The sequence below is a fragment of the Lepidochelys olivacea genome (genome assembly GCF_965140295.1).
Source record: "Lepidochelys olivacea isolate rLepOli2 genome assembly, chromosome: 23".
NCBI lineage: Eukaryota > Metazoa > Chordata > Testudines > Cheloniidae > Lepidochelys > Lepidochelys olivacea.
In genome coordinates, this window is record NC_140433.1 from 13,669,723 (window position 1) to 13,689,293 (window position 19,571).

Sequence of the window (19,571 nt, forward strand, 5' to 3'; positions counted from 1 at the left end):
GGGTGCTGGGCTGCGGGGAGCTCAGCAGGGGTTTTTTCTCCTCTGGCCACCATTGCTGGATTTTAGGGACGGGGGGGGGACGACAGGTCCTGTTCCCTTGACCCCATGAACTGAGCTGCCTGGTTCTCAGCCCTCCCCCACCACAGGCCTCTCTCTGCCCCCTGAGGTCTGACGAGGGCTCCAGCCCGCCCCAGCTATTGCTGCCCGCAGAGCCCCATGGCCAGGTACCGGCTTGTCCCCAGGGATTGGGTCAAGACAGGCATCCTGCAGCCGGGGAACTGCAACTGGGCTGGGCTAGTAGGGGGCTGCGGGTCGGGGGTGAGGGGAGCCGGGGGCTGCGGGTCGGGGCGAGGGGCGCCGGGGGGTGCGGGTCGGGGTGGGGGGAGCCGGGGGGTGCGGGGCGAGGGGCGCCGGGGGGTTTGGGTCGGAGCCGGGGGAGCTGGGGGGTGCGGGTTGGGGCGGGGGGAGCCGGGGGAGCCGGGGGTGCGGGTTGGGGCGAGGGGCGCTGGGGGGTGCGGGTCGGAGGAAGGGGAGCCGAGGGGTGCGGGTCGGGTCGGGGGGAGCCGGGGGATGCGGGGCGGGGTGGGGCGGGGGGAGCCGGGGGCGCCGGGGGGTGCGGATCGGAGCAAGGGGCGCCGGGGGGAGCCGGGGTGGGGCGGGGGGCGCCAGGGGAGCCGGGGGGGCGGGCCGGGGGGAGCCGGGGGGGCGGGGCGGGGGGCGTCGGGGGGTGCAGGGCGGGGCGGGGGGAGCCGGGGGGAGTCTGGGGGTGCAGGGGGGAGCCGGGGGGGGGGCGGGGCGGGGGGCGCCGCTCCCCGGGCCGTGTCGCTCGGTGCCCGCCCGCACGTTGGAGTCAATATTTGGCCGCGTGCTGGGGCCGGGGGGGGCCGGGGGGCGGGAGCTGGGGGGGCCCGGGAGAGGTGGGGGTGGGGCTCACAGCCACCCTCCCCTCCAGGCCGCGTCTCGCCCCCCCCGCAGCCCCTCACCTCGGGCCCCCCCCCCCTTTACCGCCACTTTCACTTTCGATCCCGTCTGAGCAGCTGCGGGGCCGACGGGCGGGTCAGGCCGGGGGCGGGGGCGGCGGCGGGCGGGGGGGGTCTGAGCCGGGCCCCGCACGACCCCCGGAGAGGTGAGAGGGGCGGGGCAGGGATGGGGAGCAGCCCCCCCCGGGCACTGGCCGCGGGGGGGCTCTGCGCTGGGTGATGCACGTGGTTCCCGGGAACTATTCCGGGTGCGACGGGGGTGGGGGGCTGGCTCCGATCCTGCGCTAATCGCTGCCCCGGCCCCCCCCCGCCGGTGCCCTCGCTCCCGGCCCCCCCCGCCCTGCCGGTTTCCTCGCTCCCGGCCCCCCCCCGCCGGTCCCCTCGCTCCCGACCCCCCCCGCCCTGCCGGTCCCCTGGCTTCCGACCCGCAGCCCCCCCCGCCCCGCCGGTGCCCCTCGCTCCCGGCCCCCCCCGCCCTGCCGGTGCCCCTCGCTCCCGGCCCCCCCCCGCCCCGCCGGTCCCCTCGCTCCCGACCCCCCCCGCCCTGCCGGTCCCCTCGCTCCCGCCCCGCCGGTCCCCTCGCTCCCGGCCCCCCCCCGCCCCGCCGGTCCCCTCGCTCCCGGCCCCCCCCCGCCCTGCCGGTCCCCTCGCTTCCGACCCGCAGCCCCCCATCCCAGGTCTCTCACCTGCCCTTTCTTGCACCCCTCAGCTCCCACGCCGAGTGCCCCCCCCAGCATGCCGGCCGCCCACCCCCCATTGAGGAGATGAATTGGCGCCATGCGCCCCCCGACGCCCCACCCCCACCTGGAGCCTCCGTGGTCAGTGGGGGGCAGGGCCGGGGGCAGAGGGGTTTGGTTTGGTTGGGGGAGGCTGGGGGTATTGAGGGGACTGAGGGGGGTTGGGGAAAGCCATGGGGGTGGGGGCTGAGCTGGCTAGGGGGGCTCTGGGCTGGCAGGGGAGGGACTGGGGGGATGGGCTGGCTGGAGGGACTGGGGGAGTTGGGAAATGCAGGGGGGGGTGGCTAGGGGTTTGGGGGGGCTGGGGAATTCCAGGGGGGACTGGGCTGGTAGGGGAGGGCCTGGGGGGGATGGGCTGGCTGGAGGGACTGGGGGAGTTGGGAAATGCAGGGGGGGGTGGCTAGGGGCTTGGGGGGGCTGGGGAATTCCAGGGGGGACTGGGCTGGTAGGGGAGGGCCTGGGGGGGATGCGCTGGCTGGAGGGACTGGGGGGGTTGGGAAATGCAAGGGGGTTGGCTAGGGGTTTGGGGGGGCTGGGGAATTCCAGGGGGGACTGGGCTGGTAGGGGAGGGCCTGGGGGGGATGGGCTGGCTGGAGGGACTGGGGGAGTTGGGAAATGCAGGGGGGGGTGGCTAGGGGTTTGGGGGGGCTGGGGAATTCCAGGGGGGACTGGGCTGGTAGGGGAGGGCCTGGGGGGGATGGGCTGGCTGGAGGGACTGGGGGAGTTGGGAAATGCAGGGGGGGTGGCTAGGGGTTTGGGGGGGCTGGGGAATTCCAGGGGGGACTGGGCTGGTAGGGGAGGGCCTGGGGGGGATGGGCTGGCTGGAGGGACTGGGGGAGTTGGGAAATGCGGGGGGGGTGGCTAGGGGTTTGGGGGGGCTGGGGAATTCCAGGGGGGACTGGGCTGGTAGGGGAGGGCCTGGGGGGGATGGGCTGGCTGGAGGGACTGGGGGAGTTGGGAAATGCGGGGGGGGTGGCTAGGGGTTTGGGGGGGCTGGGGAATTCCAGGGGGGACTGGGCTGGTAGGGGAGGGCCTGGGGGGGATGGGCTGGCTGGAGGGACTGGGGGAGTTGGGAAATGCAGGGGGGGGTGGCTAGGGGTTTGGGGGGGCTGGGGAATTCCAGGGGGGACTGGGCTGGCAGGGGACGGCCTGGGGGGATGGGCTGGCTTGGGGGGTTGCAAGGGGATTGAGATAGCTTGGAGGGGGGCCTGGGCCGACTGGGGGGAATCTGAGCTGGCAGGGGAGGGCTGGGTGGGGTCCTTGACTCACATCTGCCCCCCCCCCCCCAGCAGGTCCCCTTCTTGTTGCTGCTGGTCCTGGCAGCCCCGGGCCGCGGCTGCGTCTTCCCCTTCGACCCGCTGACCACGACGTTCTCCAGGGACATCGATGAGCTGGTGAGTGGGGCCCCCATTGGGCCCCTTGGAGCCCCCCATCGCCCCCCCACTAAGCACAGCCCTCCCCAACTCACCCTCCCCCCCATGTCTCCTTCTCTCCTTCAGACCCAGCATCTGCTCCACGATTATTCAGTCTCGATGCCGTCGAACCTGGAACCGGTGAGAGAAGGGGGGGCCCCCCCGATATCCAGAGCCCCCCTCCTGCATCAGCCAAGGCTCGCCCCCATAGTCTCTCTGACCCCCCCCCCCATTTCTCCCCCAGGACGGCTGGTGCGCGGAGCTGTGGCAGGTCCATTTCCTGGCGGTGGAGCTGGGGCACATGCGGGGGGTCGCGGGCACGGCCCTGCGGCCCCTCGTGGCGAAGGTGGCCCAGCAGGTCGGGTTCGTCGAGGAGTGCGGCATCACCGTGAGCGCCAGGGGGGCAGGACCTGCCCCTCTAGGGGGCGCCAGCCCCAGGGCGGGGACTGGCTGGCTGGCTGGCGGGGAATGGGGGGCAGGAGTGTGTGTGTTGGTTGGGGGGGGGATACAGCACAGAGTGGTCAAGCTCCAGGGCTTCCCACCCCCTGCCAGCGCAGTGACACTCGCCCCTCCCTCCTCCTCTGCCCCCCAGGACCCCACGGGCTGCGTGGGGCAGGAACGCAGCAACGTGTCGCGGATGCTGAGGGCCCTGAATGGCCACATGGCGGCGCTGAAGAGCAAAATGGCGGGGCAGGACCCGGTCGACTTCAGCAACTGCACCCCCGTCCGCTGCCAGCCAGGTACCCCCCCAGAACCGCCCCCCAGACCCCCGACTGCCGCCAGCCAGGTACCCCCCCAGAGCCGCCCCCCCAGCCCCCTGACCCCCGTCCGCTGCCAGCCAGGTACCCCCCCCGAGCAACCCCCCCAACCCCTGACCCCATCCGCTGCCAGCTAGGTGCCCCTCCCAGCACCCTGACCCCCATCCGCTGCCAGCTAGGTACCCCCCCAAGCTGCCTCCCCTGCCCCCCAACCCCACCCGCTGCCAGCCAGGTACCCCCCCCAAGCAACCCCCCCAACCCCTGACCCCATCCGCTGCCAGCTAGGTGCCCCTCCCAGCACCCTGACCCCCATCCGCTGCCAGCTAGGTACCCCCCCAAGCTGCCTCCCCTGCCCCCCAACCCCACCCGCTGCCGGCCAGGTGCCCCTCCCCCCCCCCCCCGAGACCCTCCCGACACCCTGACCCCTGTCCGCTGCCAGCCAGGTACTCCCCCAAGCCGCCCCCGCAGCCCCCTGCCCCCATCCGCTGCTGGCCAGGTGCCCCCACCGAGACCCTCCCGGCACCCTGACCCCCGTCTGCTGCCAGCCAGGTGCCCCCCAGTTCCCTGACCTGCCCCCCCACCCCCTCCTGCACCCCCCAGCCACTGCACCTGCATCTGTTGCCAGCCATCTCCCCCTTGCCACCCCAGGGCCCTGGCATCCTCCCCCACACCCCTGTTAAGCCCCCCTACTGACCCCCCCGGCTCCCCAGCAACTGCCCCCCCTTCCGCTGCCGTCCAGGTACCTCCCCGACCCCCCCGGACCTGTATTGGCTGCCAATCTGGCACCTCCTCCACCTCCCTCATTCCCTCGTCCCCTTCACTGCCCTCAACCCCCCCTCCCCCCTCCACACCCCGCTCTGCCCTGCCCCCAAACACAGCCCCCCTCAGACCCCCCTCGCTGGCCCCACAGTGGGGAATCGCCTCTCCCCTCTCTCCCCACGCTCTCCGTGTCCCCCCAGAAGCCCTGGCGCGGCTGCCTGCGCCGGACAGGCTCCCGCAGCCCGGCTTCTCCAGCCGGAAGCAGCCGGGGACCCAGGCGTCCGGGGCCGGCTCCCTGCACCAGAACCATCTGCCGGTGCTGCTCCTCCTGGTGCCCATCCTGGGGTCTCTGGCCTTCGTCAGCCTGTGGCAGCATCGGAGGCGGCTCCGCAGCCAGGTAGGGTGGGGAAGAGGGGGTTCCTGGCGGGAGGGAGGGCAGATCCTGGGACTCCTGCAGCTGCTTCTTCCCTCTCTCCCCCCAGGGGACCCAGGAATCCGAGCGGTTGGACACCTGAACGAGCCGGGTGCAGGAGCTGATAGGAAAGAGATGGCTCAGGTATAACCTCCCCCCCACCCCGGCCAACACATGTGGGGTGCGGGCCCTTTTCCGGGGGACAGTCTTGGGAAGGGGAGCGGGGTCTGGTGGTTAGAGCAGGGAGGGCTGGGAGTCAGGACTCCTGGGTTCTCTCCCTAGCTCTGGGAGGGGAGGGGAGTCTAGTGGTTAGAGCAGGGGGAGCTGGGAGTCAGGACTCCTGGGTTCTCTCCCCTGAATCAGGGAGAGGACTCGGGTCTAGTGGGGGTGGGCAGGGAGCCAGGACTCCTGGGTTCTGTTTCTCTCTACTCCCTCCCCTTTTTCCCCATCTCCTCCCAGGACCCCCGGAGCCACGGTTGGTCCCGCTGCTATGGATTCTGGGACGTGGGCGGCCAGGGCTGGGGCCGCTGGAGCCGGACTCTGCTTCCTACACCCCACTCCTGCGAGCCAAGCGGAGGGTGGAATCGGCCACGCCTCCCGGCGGACTGCAGAGCTGAGGCCTGCGGCCGGCCCCCCATGGGCCCCGGTGCTCTCCCCCGCCCCCAGGAGGCGCTGTGCAGTGCCGTCTCGCACCCGGCCCCACAGCCCCTGCTGTCTGGACTTCATTTCTGCAGCGCTGGGGAAGCCGGAGATGGATTTTTCTTCTATACTAAGCCACGTTTCGTAGACCCGTCTCCGGGGCTGGGGGTCTTTTGGGGGGGGCTGGGGTCTGCGGGGACAGATGGCCCAGCAGGAAGAGGCAAAAGACCTCCCCCCCCGCAACCCCCAACAGGCCCCGAACTGTTATTGGAAACAAATGGATTTTCCTTCGTGCCAAGACGCGGCCCGTCTGGGGTGGAGCGTGGGGGACTGGTTATACGAGGACCCTTCACCTGGGGGGGACCCAGATGCCTGAGTTCCCACCCCAATGCTGGAGGAGGAACACTGTGGCCTAGTGGGAATTATTCACAATATTTTATATCAATACTATGTCTGCCTCAATTTCCCCATGTGTTGCGTGGTCACCACGTGGGAGGGGGGTGAAAGAGGCTGTTGTTCGCTGCACAGACCCAGGTGTGACCCATGAGCCCCCCACACCTCCATGCCCAGGAAGGGGCCCAGAAAACAATGGCCCTGCCCACTGCCACTGCGCCCGGACCCCCAACAACCTCCCTGCGCTCCCCCCACTGGCCGAGTCACTCCTGAGCCAGGAGCTGGGGAGCCTAGCTCCCTCTGGGGGGTCCATCTGCCCCCGGGGCCCATCCTGGGGCACTCGCTGCGGGGGGCTCCCGCCTGAGCCAGTGGTGGGGAGGGGCTGCAGGCTCCTGGGAGAACAGCCCCAAGGGGGCTGCAGGGGCCCCACTGGGGCTGGGCCAGGCTTGGTAAAAGCACCAGGCCTGTGTGGGTCCGAGACACCCCTCTGGGGTTATACAGGGACCCCTTGAGTCCCATCCATTGGGGTTGGGGGCTGTTTGCCATCCTTTGGCGTCTGCTGCCCCCTCGTGGCGGATGTGGCTAGTGCACCCCTGAGCCAGGCTAGGGGTCCGATGGGGGATCCCTCCCCTGAACCGGGGGTCTGATCATTGGAGCTGGGTTTATGGGTCTGGGGGTTCTCGGCCCCCCAGATAACACCCCAGAATCAGGGGGGCTCCGATGCCCCCTGAAATTTCTCCTGGTCGATTTCACACTGTACCACTTTGTGCTGGAAGGGGAGGCGAGGGGGAGCCAGGACTCCTGGGTTTGCCACCTGGTCCTGGGAGGGGCATGGGGGCTAGTGGTTAGAGCGGGTGGCTGGGAGCCAGGACTCCTGGGTTCTACTTACAGCAAAACACGGCCTCCCAAATCCTCATACCCCCCCATCCCATGACTGACTCCCCCCTTCCTCGTGGCCACCTCCCCGTCACCCCACCCCTCCCCCTAATCCTGTTCTCCCCCCATCCTCCCAAGTCCGTTGATTAAACCCAGTCGTGGGGGGGGCTGGGAGAGCCAGACGGTGCCCCCCCCATTCTCTCCCCTTCCGTTTAATCCCCCGCTCTGAGTTCTTCCTTGGCTGCTTGACGTCAAGCTTCTGGGGGGGGGAGACAGAGGGGGAGCCATACACACCCCTGGCCTCTGCTGGCACCAGTTCCCCCAGCACCTCCGGACCAGACAGGCGCCAGCCCCGGGTAAGGCCTGTCCAGGGGGCTGGAGGGATAGTGGGGAGGGGTATGGGGGGGCAGTAGGGTGCATCCTGCCCAAATCCACACACGGCTCCACAGGGGGCGAGCTGGGTGCCTTCCACCTCCAGCAGGGCGCATCTGCGGGCCCAGAGCCAGGACGCCTGGGTTCTCTCCCCACCTCTGGGAGGGGAGTGAGGTCTAGTGGTTAGAGTGGGGGGGGGGGCTGGGAGCCAGGATGCCTGGGTTCTATCACGCACACACGGAGCAGGTCTCTCCCCATCCAGCAGGGGGCACGCATACCCACAAGGGGAACTCCTATGTAAAGCAACATCTGGGGCGTTCCCCTCTAGGGGGCGCCGGCTCCCATCCAGCCCCAGGGCAGGGACTGCCTGGCTGAGGGGGTGGGGGGGAATGGGGCACGGGGCCTGTCCCCTCTAGTGGGCGCCCACCCGGCCCCAGGGCAGGGACTGGCTGGCTCAGGGGGGCAGGGAATGGGGCCCGGGGCCTCTCCCCTCTAGGGGGCGCTGGCTCCCATTAGGCCCCAGCATATTCCCACTCTGATAAAATCTTTTTTTTATTTCTTGTGTCCATGGTCTCCTGCCCCCTGGGGTAGGAGATACCCCCCCCCGGCCCTGTCACCCTCCCAGGGGGGATTATGTTCCTGCTTCCTCCTGCATGTTATTGTGAAGATGATTTAATGCCATGCGAAAGAAATTGAAAAATCCTCCATGTTAATATGGATTAACGGGGCAGGCGGGGGGCACCCAGCTGCTGTCCAGGCCAGACGGAAACTTAGCGCTCACAGGGGAAAGTTCTGTGCAAAATAACCCCAGTAATTCCTGCTGGGACCCTGTGAGCCCCCAGACTCCTGGGTTCTCTGCCCGGCGCAGTGAGGGGAGTGGGGTCTCATGAGCAGGGTGGGGGGCTCTGGGAGCCCGGACGCCTGGGTTCTAGCCTTGGCTCTGTCCTAGACTCCCTGTATCTCTCTGGGACTCAGTTTCCTCATCTCTATAATGGGCAAAATAACCTTCCTCAGTCCCTGTGGCGTGGACGCTGCTGCTGCAGTCCAGCAGGGGGCAGTGGTGAGGGAGCACAGCCTGGCTCCAGCCACTGGAGGGGAAAGGCCCCGGGCCCCATTCCCTGCCCCCCTGAAGCAGCCAGTCCCTGCCCTGGGGCCGGATGGGAGCCAGCGCCCCCTACAGGGGACAGACTCCATCTCCCACCCCCAGGGTTCAATTCCTGAGGACTCCCTGGCGGGAGAAGCCGGGATTGTGAAGTCATGACCCCATAAAAGGACCCAGGGGCTGTCCCCCGACCCAGGCCAGCAACCCAGGGGTCCTGGTGATGCCCCCACCACAAATTACATCATCCAGCACTTCCTGTCCTAAACACTTACGTGGCCGCCCCTCAGCCCCGGCTCCTCATCACAGAGGTGCCGCGTCTCAGTGCTGGGCAAGGGGTCCCTTAGTAGCCCCAGATGACAGGATTAGAGAATTCTGTGGGAAACAGGGCATGGGGGGGGGGGCAGGTGTCTGGGAGCCGGGACTCCTGGGTTCTCTCCCCGGCTCTGGGACGGGAGTGGGGTCGAGTGGTGAGAGCAGTGGGCGGGCTGGAGCCGGGACTCCTGGGTTCTCTCCCCGGTTCAGCGTTCCCTCTCTCCTTGCCTGCAGACCAGGCCTGGGGTTTCTCCTTGCGCCCCCCCCCCACCCACACCCCAGCGATGACCCACCACGTGGAGTTGGCCATGGGGGAAGGGCCCCACCGCAGCCTGGACCCGCTGCCCAAGCCCTGCCTGGCCAAGCGCTGCGGGTGGCTCACCCGAAACCTGCTGCTAACGCTCACGGTGCTGGGTAGGTGTGAGCCCGGGGGGCGCTGGGGGGGCAGGGGTGGAAGGGAACCGGCCCATTCCCACCCCCCCCCCATCCTTGCCCCACATTGATCCATCCCCCACCCCCCCTTCTCTATCATTGCACACAAACAGGTGATCAATGGGGGGGGCGTGACCAGCAGATGTGACCCCCCACACACACACCCTTCCCAGCCCCACCCCCCCGGAGATGGGACATGGGGGGCGGCATGTGATTAACGTCTCATTGTGTCTTTTACGTCACTACCCTGGAGGAAGAAAATTACACATGGGCTAATCCCCCCGCCCGCGGCTGTTGGCCTGACCCCCCCCGCCCGCGGCCACCTTCTCCCCCCGCCCCAGTGGGTGGGTTGACAGATGGGATCATTGTAAGCCCCAATGTAGCGCTAGGGGGCGCTGTGCTGCCGGGAACAGGGCAGAGGTTCAGGAGGGGGAGCCCTCCCCAGAGAGGGGTCCCCGTTTATCCAGCCCCCGCGCCCCACCCCAGAGCCAGCCGCATCCCTGCTCCAGGCGAGCGGTCCCCGTTTACCCAGCCCCCGCACCCCACCCCAGAGCCAGCCGCATCTCCATGCCGGGTGAGGGATCCCTGTATACCCAGCCCCCACGCCCCACCCCAGAGCCAGCCGCATCTGTGCTCCGGGCAAGGGGTCCCCGTTTACCCAGCCCCCGCACCCCACCCCAGAGCCAGCCGCATCTCCATGCCGGGTGAGGGATCCCTGTATACCCAGCCCCCGCGCCCCACCCCAGAGCCAGCCGCATCTGTGCTCCGGGCAAGGGGTCCCCGTTTACCCAGCCCCCGCACCCCACCCCAGAGCCAGCCGCATCTCCATGCTGGGTGAGGGATCCCTGTATACCCAGCCCCCAAACCCCACCCCAGAGCCAGCCGCATCTGTGCTCCGGGCAAGGGGTCCCCGTTTACCCAGCCCCCGCACCTCACCCCAGAGCCAGCCGCATCTCCATGCCAGGTGAGGGATCCCTGTATACCCAGCCCCCGCGCCCCACCCCAGAGCCAGCCGCATCTGTGCTCTGGGCGAGGGGTCCCCGGTTACCCAGCCCTCATACCCCACCCCAGAGGCAGCTGCATCTTGGTGGTGGAGGGGGACCCTGTTGGGGGTTGCGCTGAGGTTCTGTCCCCTCGTCTCTAGGGGTGATTCTGGGAGCCATGTTTGGGGGCCTCCTGCGGCTGCTCCCCCCGCTGGATGAAGACCTGCTGGTCCTTCTCTCCTTCCCGGGAGACATCCTCATGCGGATGCTGAAAATGCTCATCTTGCCCTTGGTCATCTCCAGCCTCATCTCAGGTGAGGGAGGGGAAGGGGGATCTGGGGGCGGGGGCGGCGGCCAGAGCCAAAACCGCCCCACCCCCACTTGAGCTGAATCGCGTTCCCCCCATCCCGGGATTCAAACTCGCAGCCCTCGGAAACAGCACAGGGCTGTGGTACCCAGCCCAGCCACTAGGGGGAGAGGGGGTGGACCGACCACCCACAGGATGCTCTCCTGCACGGAGCAGGGCGGAGGACTCACTATGGGGCACTGTCCCCATATACCCAGCCCCCGCGCCCCACCCCAGAGCCAGCCGCATCCCAGCACCGGGCGAGGGGTCCCCGTGTACCCAGCCCCCACACCCCACCCCAGAGCCAGACACATCCCAGCACCGGGCGAGGGGTCCCCGTGTACCCAGCCCCCACACCCCACCCCAGAGCCAGCCGCATCCCAGCACCGGGCGAGGGGTCCCCGTGTACCCAGCCCCCACACCCCACCCCAGAGCCAGACACATCCCAGCACCGGGCGAGGGGTCCCCGTGTACCCAGCCCCCACACCCCACCCCAGAGCCAGCCGCATCCCAGCATCGGGCGAGGGGTCCCCGTGTAGCTTTCGCTCTGTTCCTGGGCAGGGCTGGCCGGGCTGGATGCCAAGGCGAGTGGGCACATGGGCACCCGGGCCATGGTGTATTACATGTCCACCACGGTGCTGGCCGCCGTGCTGGGCGTGATCCTGGTGCTGTCCATCCACCCGGGCAACCCCAAGCTGAGGACGGCGACGGGCGCGACGGGCACGGCGGTGCGGAGCGAGGATGTCTCCAGCCTGGACGCCTTCCTGGACTTGATCCGGAACCTCTTCCCCGAGAACCTGGTGCAGGCCTGTTTCCAACAGGTAGGGGGTGCTCGCCCCAGGGAGGCAGTGCCCCAGGGCGGCGCTAGGGGGCGCTGGGCTGCAGGGCACGGGGCCGGGGGGGCTCTGTAGGGGGCGCTCTCTCTGTCATGGAGTCCCCGGGCGATGCTCTGGATCTGCTCCCCATGAAGCCAGGCAGGACTCTGGGGGAGTCTCCTCTCTGGGAGCAGCCTGTCTGCAGGACACACAGCTCCCCCGGCTCCACCTTCCTGGGTCTGACCCCCAAGCCTCCAGCCTCCCCTGCCCCTCCGGGCGCTTCCCCCAGCGAGTCCGCTCAGGCGGGGTCCTGGGGAAGCCAGAGGGTCCTGCCCCCCGACTCCGCAGTCAGACGTGACTCTCAGCCAGCCAGTAACACAGAAGGTTTATTAGACGACAGGGACATGGTCTAACACAGAGCTTGTGGGTGCAGAGAACAGGACCCCTCAGCCGGGTCCATTTTGGGGGGCAGGGAGCCAGACAACCACGTCTGCCCTTCACTCCATGTCTCCAGCCAGCCCCCAAACTGCCTCCCCCTCCAGCCCCCCCTCCTCTGGGCTTTGTCCCTTTCTTGGGCCAGGAGGGCACCTGATTACTTTGTTTTCCAACCCTTTAGCTCTCACCTTGCAGGGGGGAAGGGCCCAGGGCATCAGTGGCCAGGAAACAGGGTGTCGGCCCTTCTCTGTGTCCAGACCCCTGCACACACCTGCCCTCTAGGGCTCTGCAATGATCATACACCCTCACCTCACCCCCTAGATACTTAAGAACTGCCATGGGGAAACTGAGGCACCCCCACACTATTCAGAGGAACCATTAAGAACAGTCTCACTTCGTCACACTCTCCCCAGGCAGTCAGTGCCCCAGGATGGCACTTGGGGGGGCTGGGCTGTGGGGTTGTGGGGGCTCCGTAGGGGGCGCTCTCCCCAGGCAGTCAGTGCTCCAGGGCGGTGCTAGGGAGCGCTGGGCTGCAGGGCGCAGGGCCGGGGGGGCTCTGAAGGGGGCGCTCTCCCCTCTCAGTCCGTGCTGAGCCTGGTTCCCCTGCCCAGGTCCAGACGGTCTCCCAGAAGGTCCCGGTCCCACCCCAGGTGGTGCGGCAGGAGAACGTCACCCGGCTCCTCCCAGGGAACCTGTCCCTGCTCAACGCCACCGTCACGGAGATCAGCCTGGGGCCCAGCACCACCACCCACAAACGGCTGGAGTTCAAGGCCGGCATGAACGTGCTGGGTACGTCCCCGGCGGGCCACTGCTGGGGGGAAGCTCGCAGCAACCGGCGTGCCCACCTGAGGGCACTGCTGGGGGGAAGCTCGCAGCAACCGGCGTGCCCACCTGAGGGCACTGCTGGGGGGAAGCTCGCAGCAACTGGCATGCCCACCTGAGGGCACTGCTGGGGGAAGCTCGCAGCAACCGGCGTGCCCACCTGAAGGCACTGCTGGGGAAAGCTCGCAGCACTGGGGCACTGCTGGTGGGAAACTCACAGCAACCGGCATGCCCACCTGAGGGCACTACTAGGGGGAAGCTTGCAGCACTGGGACACTGCTGCAGGGAAGCTCGCAGCCCACCACGGCCCTGACACCCCCCCTGCTCCCTCCCCACAGGGCTGATCGGGTTCTTCATCGCCTTTGGGGTGGCCATGGGGCAGATGGGGGAACAGGCCAAGCCCATGGCCGACTTCTTCAACATCCTCAACGAGATCATCATGCAGCTGGTCTCCATGATCATGTGGTATGGGGGGAGTGAGGAACCAGGGGGCTGGGGGGTATGATGGGGGCAGGGGGGAGTTCCGGGAGGTGGGGTTATGATGGGGGCCAGGGGGTAGCCTGGGGGTGGGGGTATGATGAGGAAGGCCTGGGTGGGTGTTACAATCTCATCCCCCACCCCTCTCTTTAGCTGACCTGGGGTGGGTCTCCCCAGGACACACGTTCACTGCCCCCCTCCACTATCTCCCCCCAGCCTCCCCCAGCCCCTCCCCTCACAGTCTCCCTTCCTCATGGTCCCCCTGCCCCCGGTCTCCTTTACATCCCCTCCTCCTCTCAGCCCCACGGTCTCCCCTCAGCCCCCCACCTCATAGTCTCCCTCCCTCGCTGTCCCCTTCACTCCCCCATCTGCCCCCTGCTCCACCCCACACAGTGTCCCCCGCTCCCCGCACTGTTCCCTCCAGCCCCACCCCTCCCCTCACGGTCTCCCCTAGCGCCCCTCATAGTCTGGCTCCCTTCTGTCACGGTCTCCCCCCTGGCCCTGCCCCACCCCTCACGGTCTTTCCCCAGCTCCGCCCCACTCTTCACAGTCTCCCCCTGCTGGCTCCACCCCTCACGGCCTCCCCCAGTGCCCCTCATGGTCTCCCCACTGGCCCCGCCCCTCATGGTGTCCCCCCTGGCTCCGCCCCTCACGGTCTCCCCCAGCACCCTTCATGGTCTGTCCCCCTCCCCTCACGGTCTTTCCCCGGCCCCACACCTCACGGTCTCTCCCGGCCCCTCCCCTCGTGCTCTCCCCTTGGCCCCACCCCTCATGGTCTCCCCTGGCCCTGCCCTTCACGGTCCCCCCCAGACCCGCCCCTCACGGTCCCCCAGCCCTGCCCCTCACGGTCTCCCCCTGGCCCCACCCCTTATGGTCTCCCCTGGCCCTGCCCTTCACAGTCCCCCCCGGCCCCACCCCTCACGGTCTCCCCTTGGCCCTGCCCCTCACGGTCCCCACCCTGGTCCCACCCCTCATGGTCTCCCCTTGGCCCCGCCCCTCACAGTCTCCCCCCCCCGCCCTGCCCCTCACGGTCTCCCCTGGTCCCGCCCCTCACGGTCTCCCCTTGGCCCCGCCCCTCACAGTCCCCCTGCTGGCCCTGCCCATCACGGTCCCCCCCCCGCCCCTCAGGGTCCCCCCCAGCCCTTCCCGTCACGGTCTCTCCCCCGTCCCTCCCCACACGGTCTCCCCTTGGCCCTGCCCCTCAGGGTCCCCCTCAGCTGCGCCCCTCACGGTCTCCCCTTGGCCCCGCCCCTCACAGTCCCCCTGCTGGCCCTGCCCATCACGGTCCCCCCCCCGCCCCTCAGGGTCCCCCTCAGCCCTTCCCGTCACTGTCTCCCCTTGGCCCCGCCCCTCGCGGTCTCCCCTTGGCCCCGCCCCTCACGGTCTCCCCTTGGCCCTCACGGTCTCCCCAGGCCCCGCCCCTCACGGTCTCCCCTTGGCCCCGCCCCTCACAGTCCCCCTGCTGGCCCTGCCCATCACGGTCCCCCCCCCCGCCCCTCAGGGTCCCCCTCAGCCCTTCCCGTCACGGTCTCCCCTTGGCCCCGCCCCTCGCGGTCTCCCCTTGGCCCCGCCCCTCACGGTCTCCCCTTGGCCCTCACGGTCTCCCCAGGCCCCGCCCCTCACGGTCTCCCCTTGGCCCCGCCCCTCGCGGTCTCCCCAGGCCCCGCCCCTCGCGGTCTCCCCTTGGCCCTCACGGTCTCCCCAGGCCCCGCCCCTCGCGGTCTCCCCTTGGCCCTCACGGTCTCCCCGGCTCCCCCAGGTACTCGCCCTTCGGCATCGCCTCGCTGATCTGCGGGAAGCTGGCCGGGCTGCAGGACCTGGGGCTGGTGGCGCGGCAGCTGGGCATGTACATGGTGACGGTGGCCCTGGGGCTGCTGCTGCACGGGGCCCTCGTCCTGCCCCTCATCTTCTTCGGGGTCACGCGCCAGAACCCCTTCGCCTTCTACGCCGGCATCTTCCAGGCCTGGCTCACCGCCCTTGGCACCGCCTCCAGGTGGGGGGCGCCGACCGGGGGCCCTGGGGATCAGTGGGGTGTCAGGGACTATTGGGGGATCTGGGGTATGGGGGAGTCAGGGACTATGGGGCTCCTTGTGTGTCTCACCCCCAGGGCGGGGCCAGGGGGTTTTGGGGGGTGTCGGGGGCTCCATGTGTCTCCCCCCAGTGTGGGGCCGGGTGGGGCTATGAGGGATGCTGGGGCATGTCAGGGGGCACTATGGGGGGGGTGTCAGGAGTTATAGGGGGTGATGGGGGGTATCAGGGGGGCTTTGGGGGTTATGGGGGTGCTGGGCAGTTTTGGGGGGCTTTGGGGGTGTCAGGGGGCTATGGGGGTGTTGGGGTTATGGAGGAGTCGGGGAGCTATGGGGGTTTGGGGATTATGGGGGTGCTGGGTGGGTTTGGGGGAGCCATGGGGGGTGTCAGGGGGCTATGGGGATGTCGGGGGTTATGGGGGGTGCTGGTGGGTGTCAGGGGGACTATGGGGGTGTCGGGGGGCTATGGGGGTGTCGGGGTTATGGGGGAGTGCTGGGGGGTGTCGGGGGCTAAGGGGGTTTTGAGGTTATGGGGGGTGCTCGGGGGTGTCAAGGAGCTATGGGGGGTGTCGGGGTTATGCGGGAATGCTGGGGGGTGTCAGGTGGTTATGGGGATTTTGAGGTTATGGGGGCGCTGGGCGGTTTTGTGGGGGCTTTGGGGAGTATCAGGGGGGTCTATGGGGGTTTGGGGGTTATGGGGGTGCTGGGCGGTTTTGGGGGGCTATGGGGGTGTCAGGGGGGCTATGGGGGGTATTGGGGTTTTGGGGGGTGCTGGGGAGTGTCAGGGGGTTATGGGGGTTTTGAGGTTATGGGGGGCGCTGGGCGGTTTGGGGGGGCTTTGGGGGGTGTCAGGGGGTCTATGGGGGTGTCGGTGTTATGGGGGGTGCCGGGGAGTGTCAGGGAGGGCAATGGGAGTTTGGGGGTTATGGGGGTGCTGGGCGGTTTTGGGGGGCTATGGAGGTGTCAGGGGGCTATGGGGGTATCGGGGTTTTGGGGGGTGCTGGGGGTGTCAGGGGCGCTATGGGGGGTGTCGGGGTTATGAGAGGTGCTGGGGGTGTCGGGGGGCTCGGGGGCGTCGGGGCTATCGGGGCGCCGTGGGTCTCCCCCCAGCGCGGGGACGCTGCCCGTGACGTTCCGGTGCCTGGAGGAGAACCTGGGGGTCGATCGACGCGTCACCCGCCTGGTGCTGCCCATCGGCGCCACCGTCAACATGGACGGGACGGCTCTGTACGAGGCCGTGGCCGCCGTCTTCATCGCCCAGATGAACGGCATCGCCCTGGACGGGGGGCAGATCGCCACCATCAGGTGAGCCCCCCGGCCCCGGCTTCCTGCCCCCCCGACCCCCCGCTTCCCGCCCCCCCCGGACTCCCAGCCCCCTGGCTTCCCAGCCCCCCGGCCCCGGCTTCCTGCCCCCCCGACCCCCCGCTTCCCGCCCCCCCTGGGCTCCCAGCCCCCCGGCTTCCCAGCCCGCTGGCCCCAGCTTCCTGGCCCCCAGGCCTCCCAGCCCCAGCTTCCTGACCCCCCTGGGCTCCCAGCTTCCCGGCCTCCCAGCCCTCCAAGCCCCCAGACCCCCCCCCCAGTCCTCTGAGCCCCCCAGCTTCTTCCTCCCCTGGCCCCCAAGCTCCTGGGCCCCTGGGCCTCCAGCCCCACACCCCCAAATCCCTGAACTCCTGGGCCCCCGGTCTTTCAGCCCCCCAGACAGGGTTGCCACCCTCCCGGTTTGGCTGGAAGTCTCCTGGAATCGGGCCGGGTCTCCCGGCGGCTACTGATGCCAAACCCGGAGATCGGTGGTGAGGTGGGGCTAAGGCAGCCCCCTGCCTACCACTGCCCCACACCGTCCCTTCGCGCTCTGCCCCCGCCCCCAGTGCCGACTCCGCAGCTCCCATTGGCCGGGAAGTGCGGCCAATGGGAGCGGCAGGGGGTGGTGCTTGCAGGTACACCCTCCTGCACCCCAGCCCAGTGAAAGTGAGGGAGGGTGGGGGAGAGCGAGCCACGGAGGGATGGAGGGAGTGGGGCGGGGCCGCTGAGAAGGGGCGGGGCAGGGGCGGGGCCTCGGGGCAGGGGCGGGGCCAGGGTGTTTGGGTTTGTGTGGTTAGACCCTCGGCAGCTCTGTCCCCAGACCCCCAGCCCTCGAACTCCTGGGCCCCTGGCCCCCCAGCCCCTGGCCTGGGGCCGGAGGGGAGCCAGCGCCCTGATCAGGAGAAGGGTCCCCTGCCCCCTGCATTGACCCCCTGGCCCCCTCTCTGCCCCCCAGCATGACGGCCACCCTGGCCAGCGTGGGGGCGGCCAGCATCCCCAGCGCCGGCCTGGTCACCATGCTGCTCATCCTGACCGCCGTGGGGCTCCCCACGCAGGACATCAGCCTGCTCATCGCTGTGGACTGGCTGCTGTGAGTGCGGGGGGGGGGTTGTCAGGACGCGGGGCTGGGGGAAGGGAGGGGCGGGGCAGAGGGGGCAGGGTGGAGAGGGGTGGGGAGGCTGAGGCAGGAGGGGGTTAGGGGGCAGGGAGGGGAGAGGTTAGGGGGCAGGGAGGGGGCAGGGAGGGGGCAGGAGTGGGCAAGAGGGGAGAGGAGGGAGTTAGGGGGCGGGGGGGCAGGAGGGATGTGGTGGGGGTCAGGGGGCAGGAGGAATGGGGAGGGGGCTATGGAGCAGGGAGGGGGGTCACCCCTTGTTGGTGTCCCCCAGTGCTGACCCCCAGCCCTGCCCCCCAGGGACCGCCTGCGCACCTCCATCAACGTGGTGGGGGACTCGTTTGGGGCGGGGATCGTTTATCACCTGTCCCGGGCCGAGCTGGCCGCCGTCGACGCCCGGGCCAAGGGGCACCCGCCTGAGCCCCCCAGCCCCAAGCTCCCGCCGCTGCCCAACCACCAGGGGCCCCCCGAGGGCGCCGGGACGGGGTACACAGCCCTGCCCGCCGCCGACAGCGAGGAGGAGGAGCAGGTGAGGCCAGCGTGTTGCGAGCTTCCCCGCAACAGTGCCCCCGGCGCTGCGAGCTTCCCCGCGACGGTGCCCCCGGCGCTGCGAGCTTCCCCGCGACAGTGCCCCCGGCGCTGCGAGCTTCCCCGCGACAGTGCCCCCGATGCTGCGAGCTTCCCCGCAACAGTGCCCAGGGTAATTTGGTTCCTGTCCCGAGCAGGCGGAGACGCCGTCGTGGGAGCCGGGGGCCGAGGCCGAGGGGTCGCCGGGCAGTGACCAGGAGGAGAAGGAAGAGGAGGAATAACCAGGCCCCAGCCCAGAGCAGCTACCACCAGTGGGGGGAGCGGGAGGGGGGGATTAATTCTTTGTATTCAGTTCTGCCCCAAATCACTGGGTGGGGGCCCCCCGCATCCCCCCAGCCATGCTCTGTACCCAGCCCCTGCCCCACCCCAGAGGGGCCCATCCCAGTGCCAGGAGAGGGGTTCCCAGATGCCCCCCCCAAGGGGTCCATCCCAGGACCAGGAGAGTGGGTCCCCGGATAGGGGCAAGGGGCAGCATGACTCTAGACATATTGTGGATACAGGGCTTGTGGGGGGGTTGCAGCTCCTTCTGTTGACCCCCCCCACTGGCATCCACCCCCCACTCACAGGCCCCCTGGCCCCCCCACCTCTGCCTGCCCTGCTGGGGAATGGGTACATCCAAAGGGGTGGCGCGCAAGAAGGGGGGGCAGCTCTTGATCGCCACCCCCGAGCTGGGGCCTGTCCGTCCAGCCCCATGCACCCCCCATCTGTCTGTCCAGCTCCATGACCCTGTCTGTCCGTCCAGCCCCATGCACCCCCCATCTGTCTGTCCAGCTCCATGACCTTGTCTGTCCGTCCAGCCCCATGCACCCCCCATCTGTCTGTCCAGCTCCATGACCCTGTCTGTCCGTCCAGCCCCATGCACCCCCCATCTGTCTGTCCAGCTCCATGACCTTGTCTGTCCGTCCAGCCCCATGCACCCCCCATCTGTCTATCCAGCTCCATGACCCTGTCTGTCTGTCCAGGCCCATGCACATCCCCCCCCATCTATCTGGGGTTTCACTGAGCCCCACACAGCCTGTGGGTCATGCCCCCAGCAGGAAAATTCCCAGTCTCCCCCCCCGCCAGCTATCTGTTTTCCCTCCCATCCTGCCCCCCCTTTACACAGGCTCCCCAAAGGCCCAGCTGCCCCCCCCTACTCTGGCCTTCTCCCCACCCCAGTCTCAGCCATCAGGGGGCACCCGGACTATGCCCCCCCTCACTCCTGGGGGGGGGGCCCTGTTTGACTCATAACTCCACCGGGCCCCATGGTTCTGCCCCGCTGAGTTCTGACCCCCCCCCCAACATCAACCCAGCAACACTGGGCGGGGGGACCTCAGGGTTTGTAATAAACTAAAACCTGCCGCCAGCTTTGGGCTTGGCCCTGTTCCATGCTGGGGGAGGGAATCGTGGGGCGGGGCCTCTCCCAGCGGACGCCTGATCTTTGCCCCCCTCCCAGCTTCTCAGACGGGGCATGGACGGCTCAGGCTCTCGGCAGAGCCAGGCAG

General features: G+C 69.2%; 2 protein-coding genes across 4 annotated transcripts; both read left to right on the forward strand.

Moving 5' to 3' along the window:
* Positions 1 to 6,163, forward strand: FLT3LG (fms related receptor tyrosine kinase 3 ligand). 3 transcript variants are annotated; one of them, XM_084613048.1, is made up of 9 exons: positions 1 to 224; positions 1,690 to 1,798; positions 3,007 to 3,111; positions 3,217 to 3,270; positions 3,374 to 3,517; positions 3,722 to 3,869; positions 4,847 to 5,043; positions 5,129 to 5,202; positions 5,518 to 6,163. In XM_084613048.1, exons 1-8 carry the CDS (start codon positions 217 to 219, stop codon positions 5,159 to 5,161), a joined length of 798 nt encoding a protein of 265 aa, XP_084469174.1. In that variant the 5' UTR covers positions 1 to 216; the 3' UTR covers positions 5,162 to 5,202; positions 5,518 to 6,163. The 3 variants fall into 3 exon arrangements, with proteins under 3 accessions (XP_084469174.1, XP_084469172.1, XP_084469173.1); XM_084613046.1 differs by lacking the exon at positions 1 to 224 and adding an exon at positions 1,168 to 1,228; XM_084613047.1 differs by lacking the exon at positions 1 to 224 and adding an exon at positions 1,168 to 1,228 and having other exon boundaries at positions 3,010 to 3,111.
* A 2,873-nt stretch (positions 6,164 to 9,036) lies between these two features.
* On the forward strand, positions 9,037 to 19,432 carry LOC311511804 (excitatory amino acid transporter 2-like; the record flags this gene model as incomplete). The annotated part of the gene is made up of 10 exons (XM_084612671.1): positions 9,037 to 9,166; positions 10,329 to 10,481; positions 11,075 to 11,334; positions 12,375 to 12,552; positions 12,924 to 13,050; positions 14,822 to 15,055; positions 16,200 to 16,394; positions 17,344 to 17,478; positions 17,800 to 18,028; positions 18,225 to 19,432. 10 exons carry the CDS (start codon positions 9,037 to 9,039, stop codon positions 18,306 to 18,308), a joined length of 1,725 nt encoding a protein of 574 aa, XP_084468797.1. The 3' UTR covers positions 18,309 to 19,432.
* Positions 19,433 to 19,571: the final 139 nt, after the last annotated feature.

Bases quoted from the DNA above. Each gene is read 5' to 3' on its own strand.
- FLT3LG (XM_084613046.1), top strand. From the start codon at position 1,200: ATGCACGTGGTTCCCGGGAACTATTCCGG. The intron at 3,112-3,216 runs GTGAGTGGGGCC...TCTCTCCTTCAG, and splicing joins CCAGGGACATCGATGAGCTG to ACCCAGCATCTGCTCCACGA. The intron at 3,518-3,721 runs GTGAGCGCCAGG...TCTGCCCCCCAG, and splicing joins TCGAGGAGTGCGGCATCACC to GACCCCACGGGCTGCGTGGG.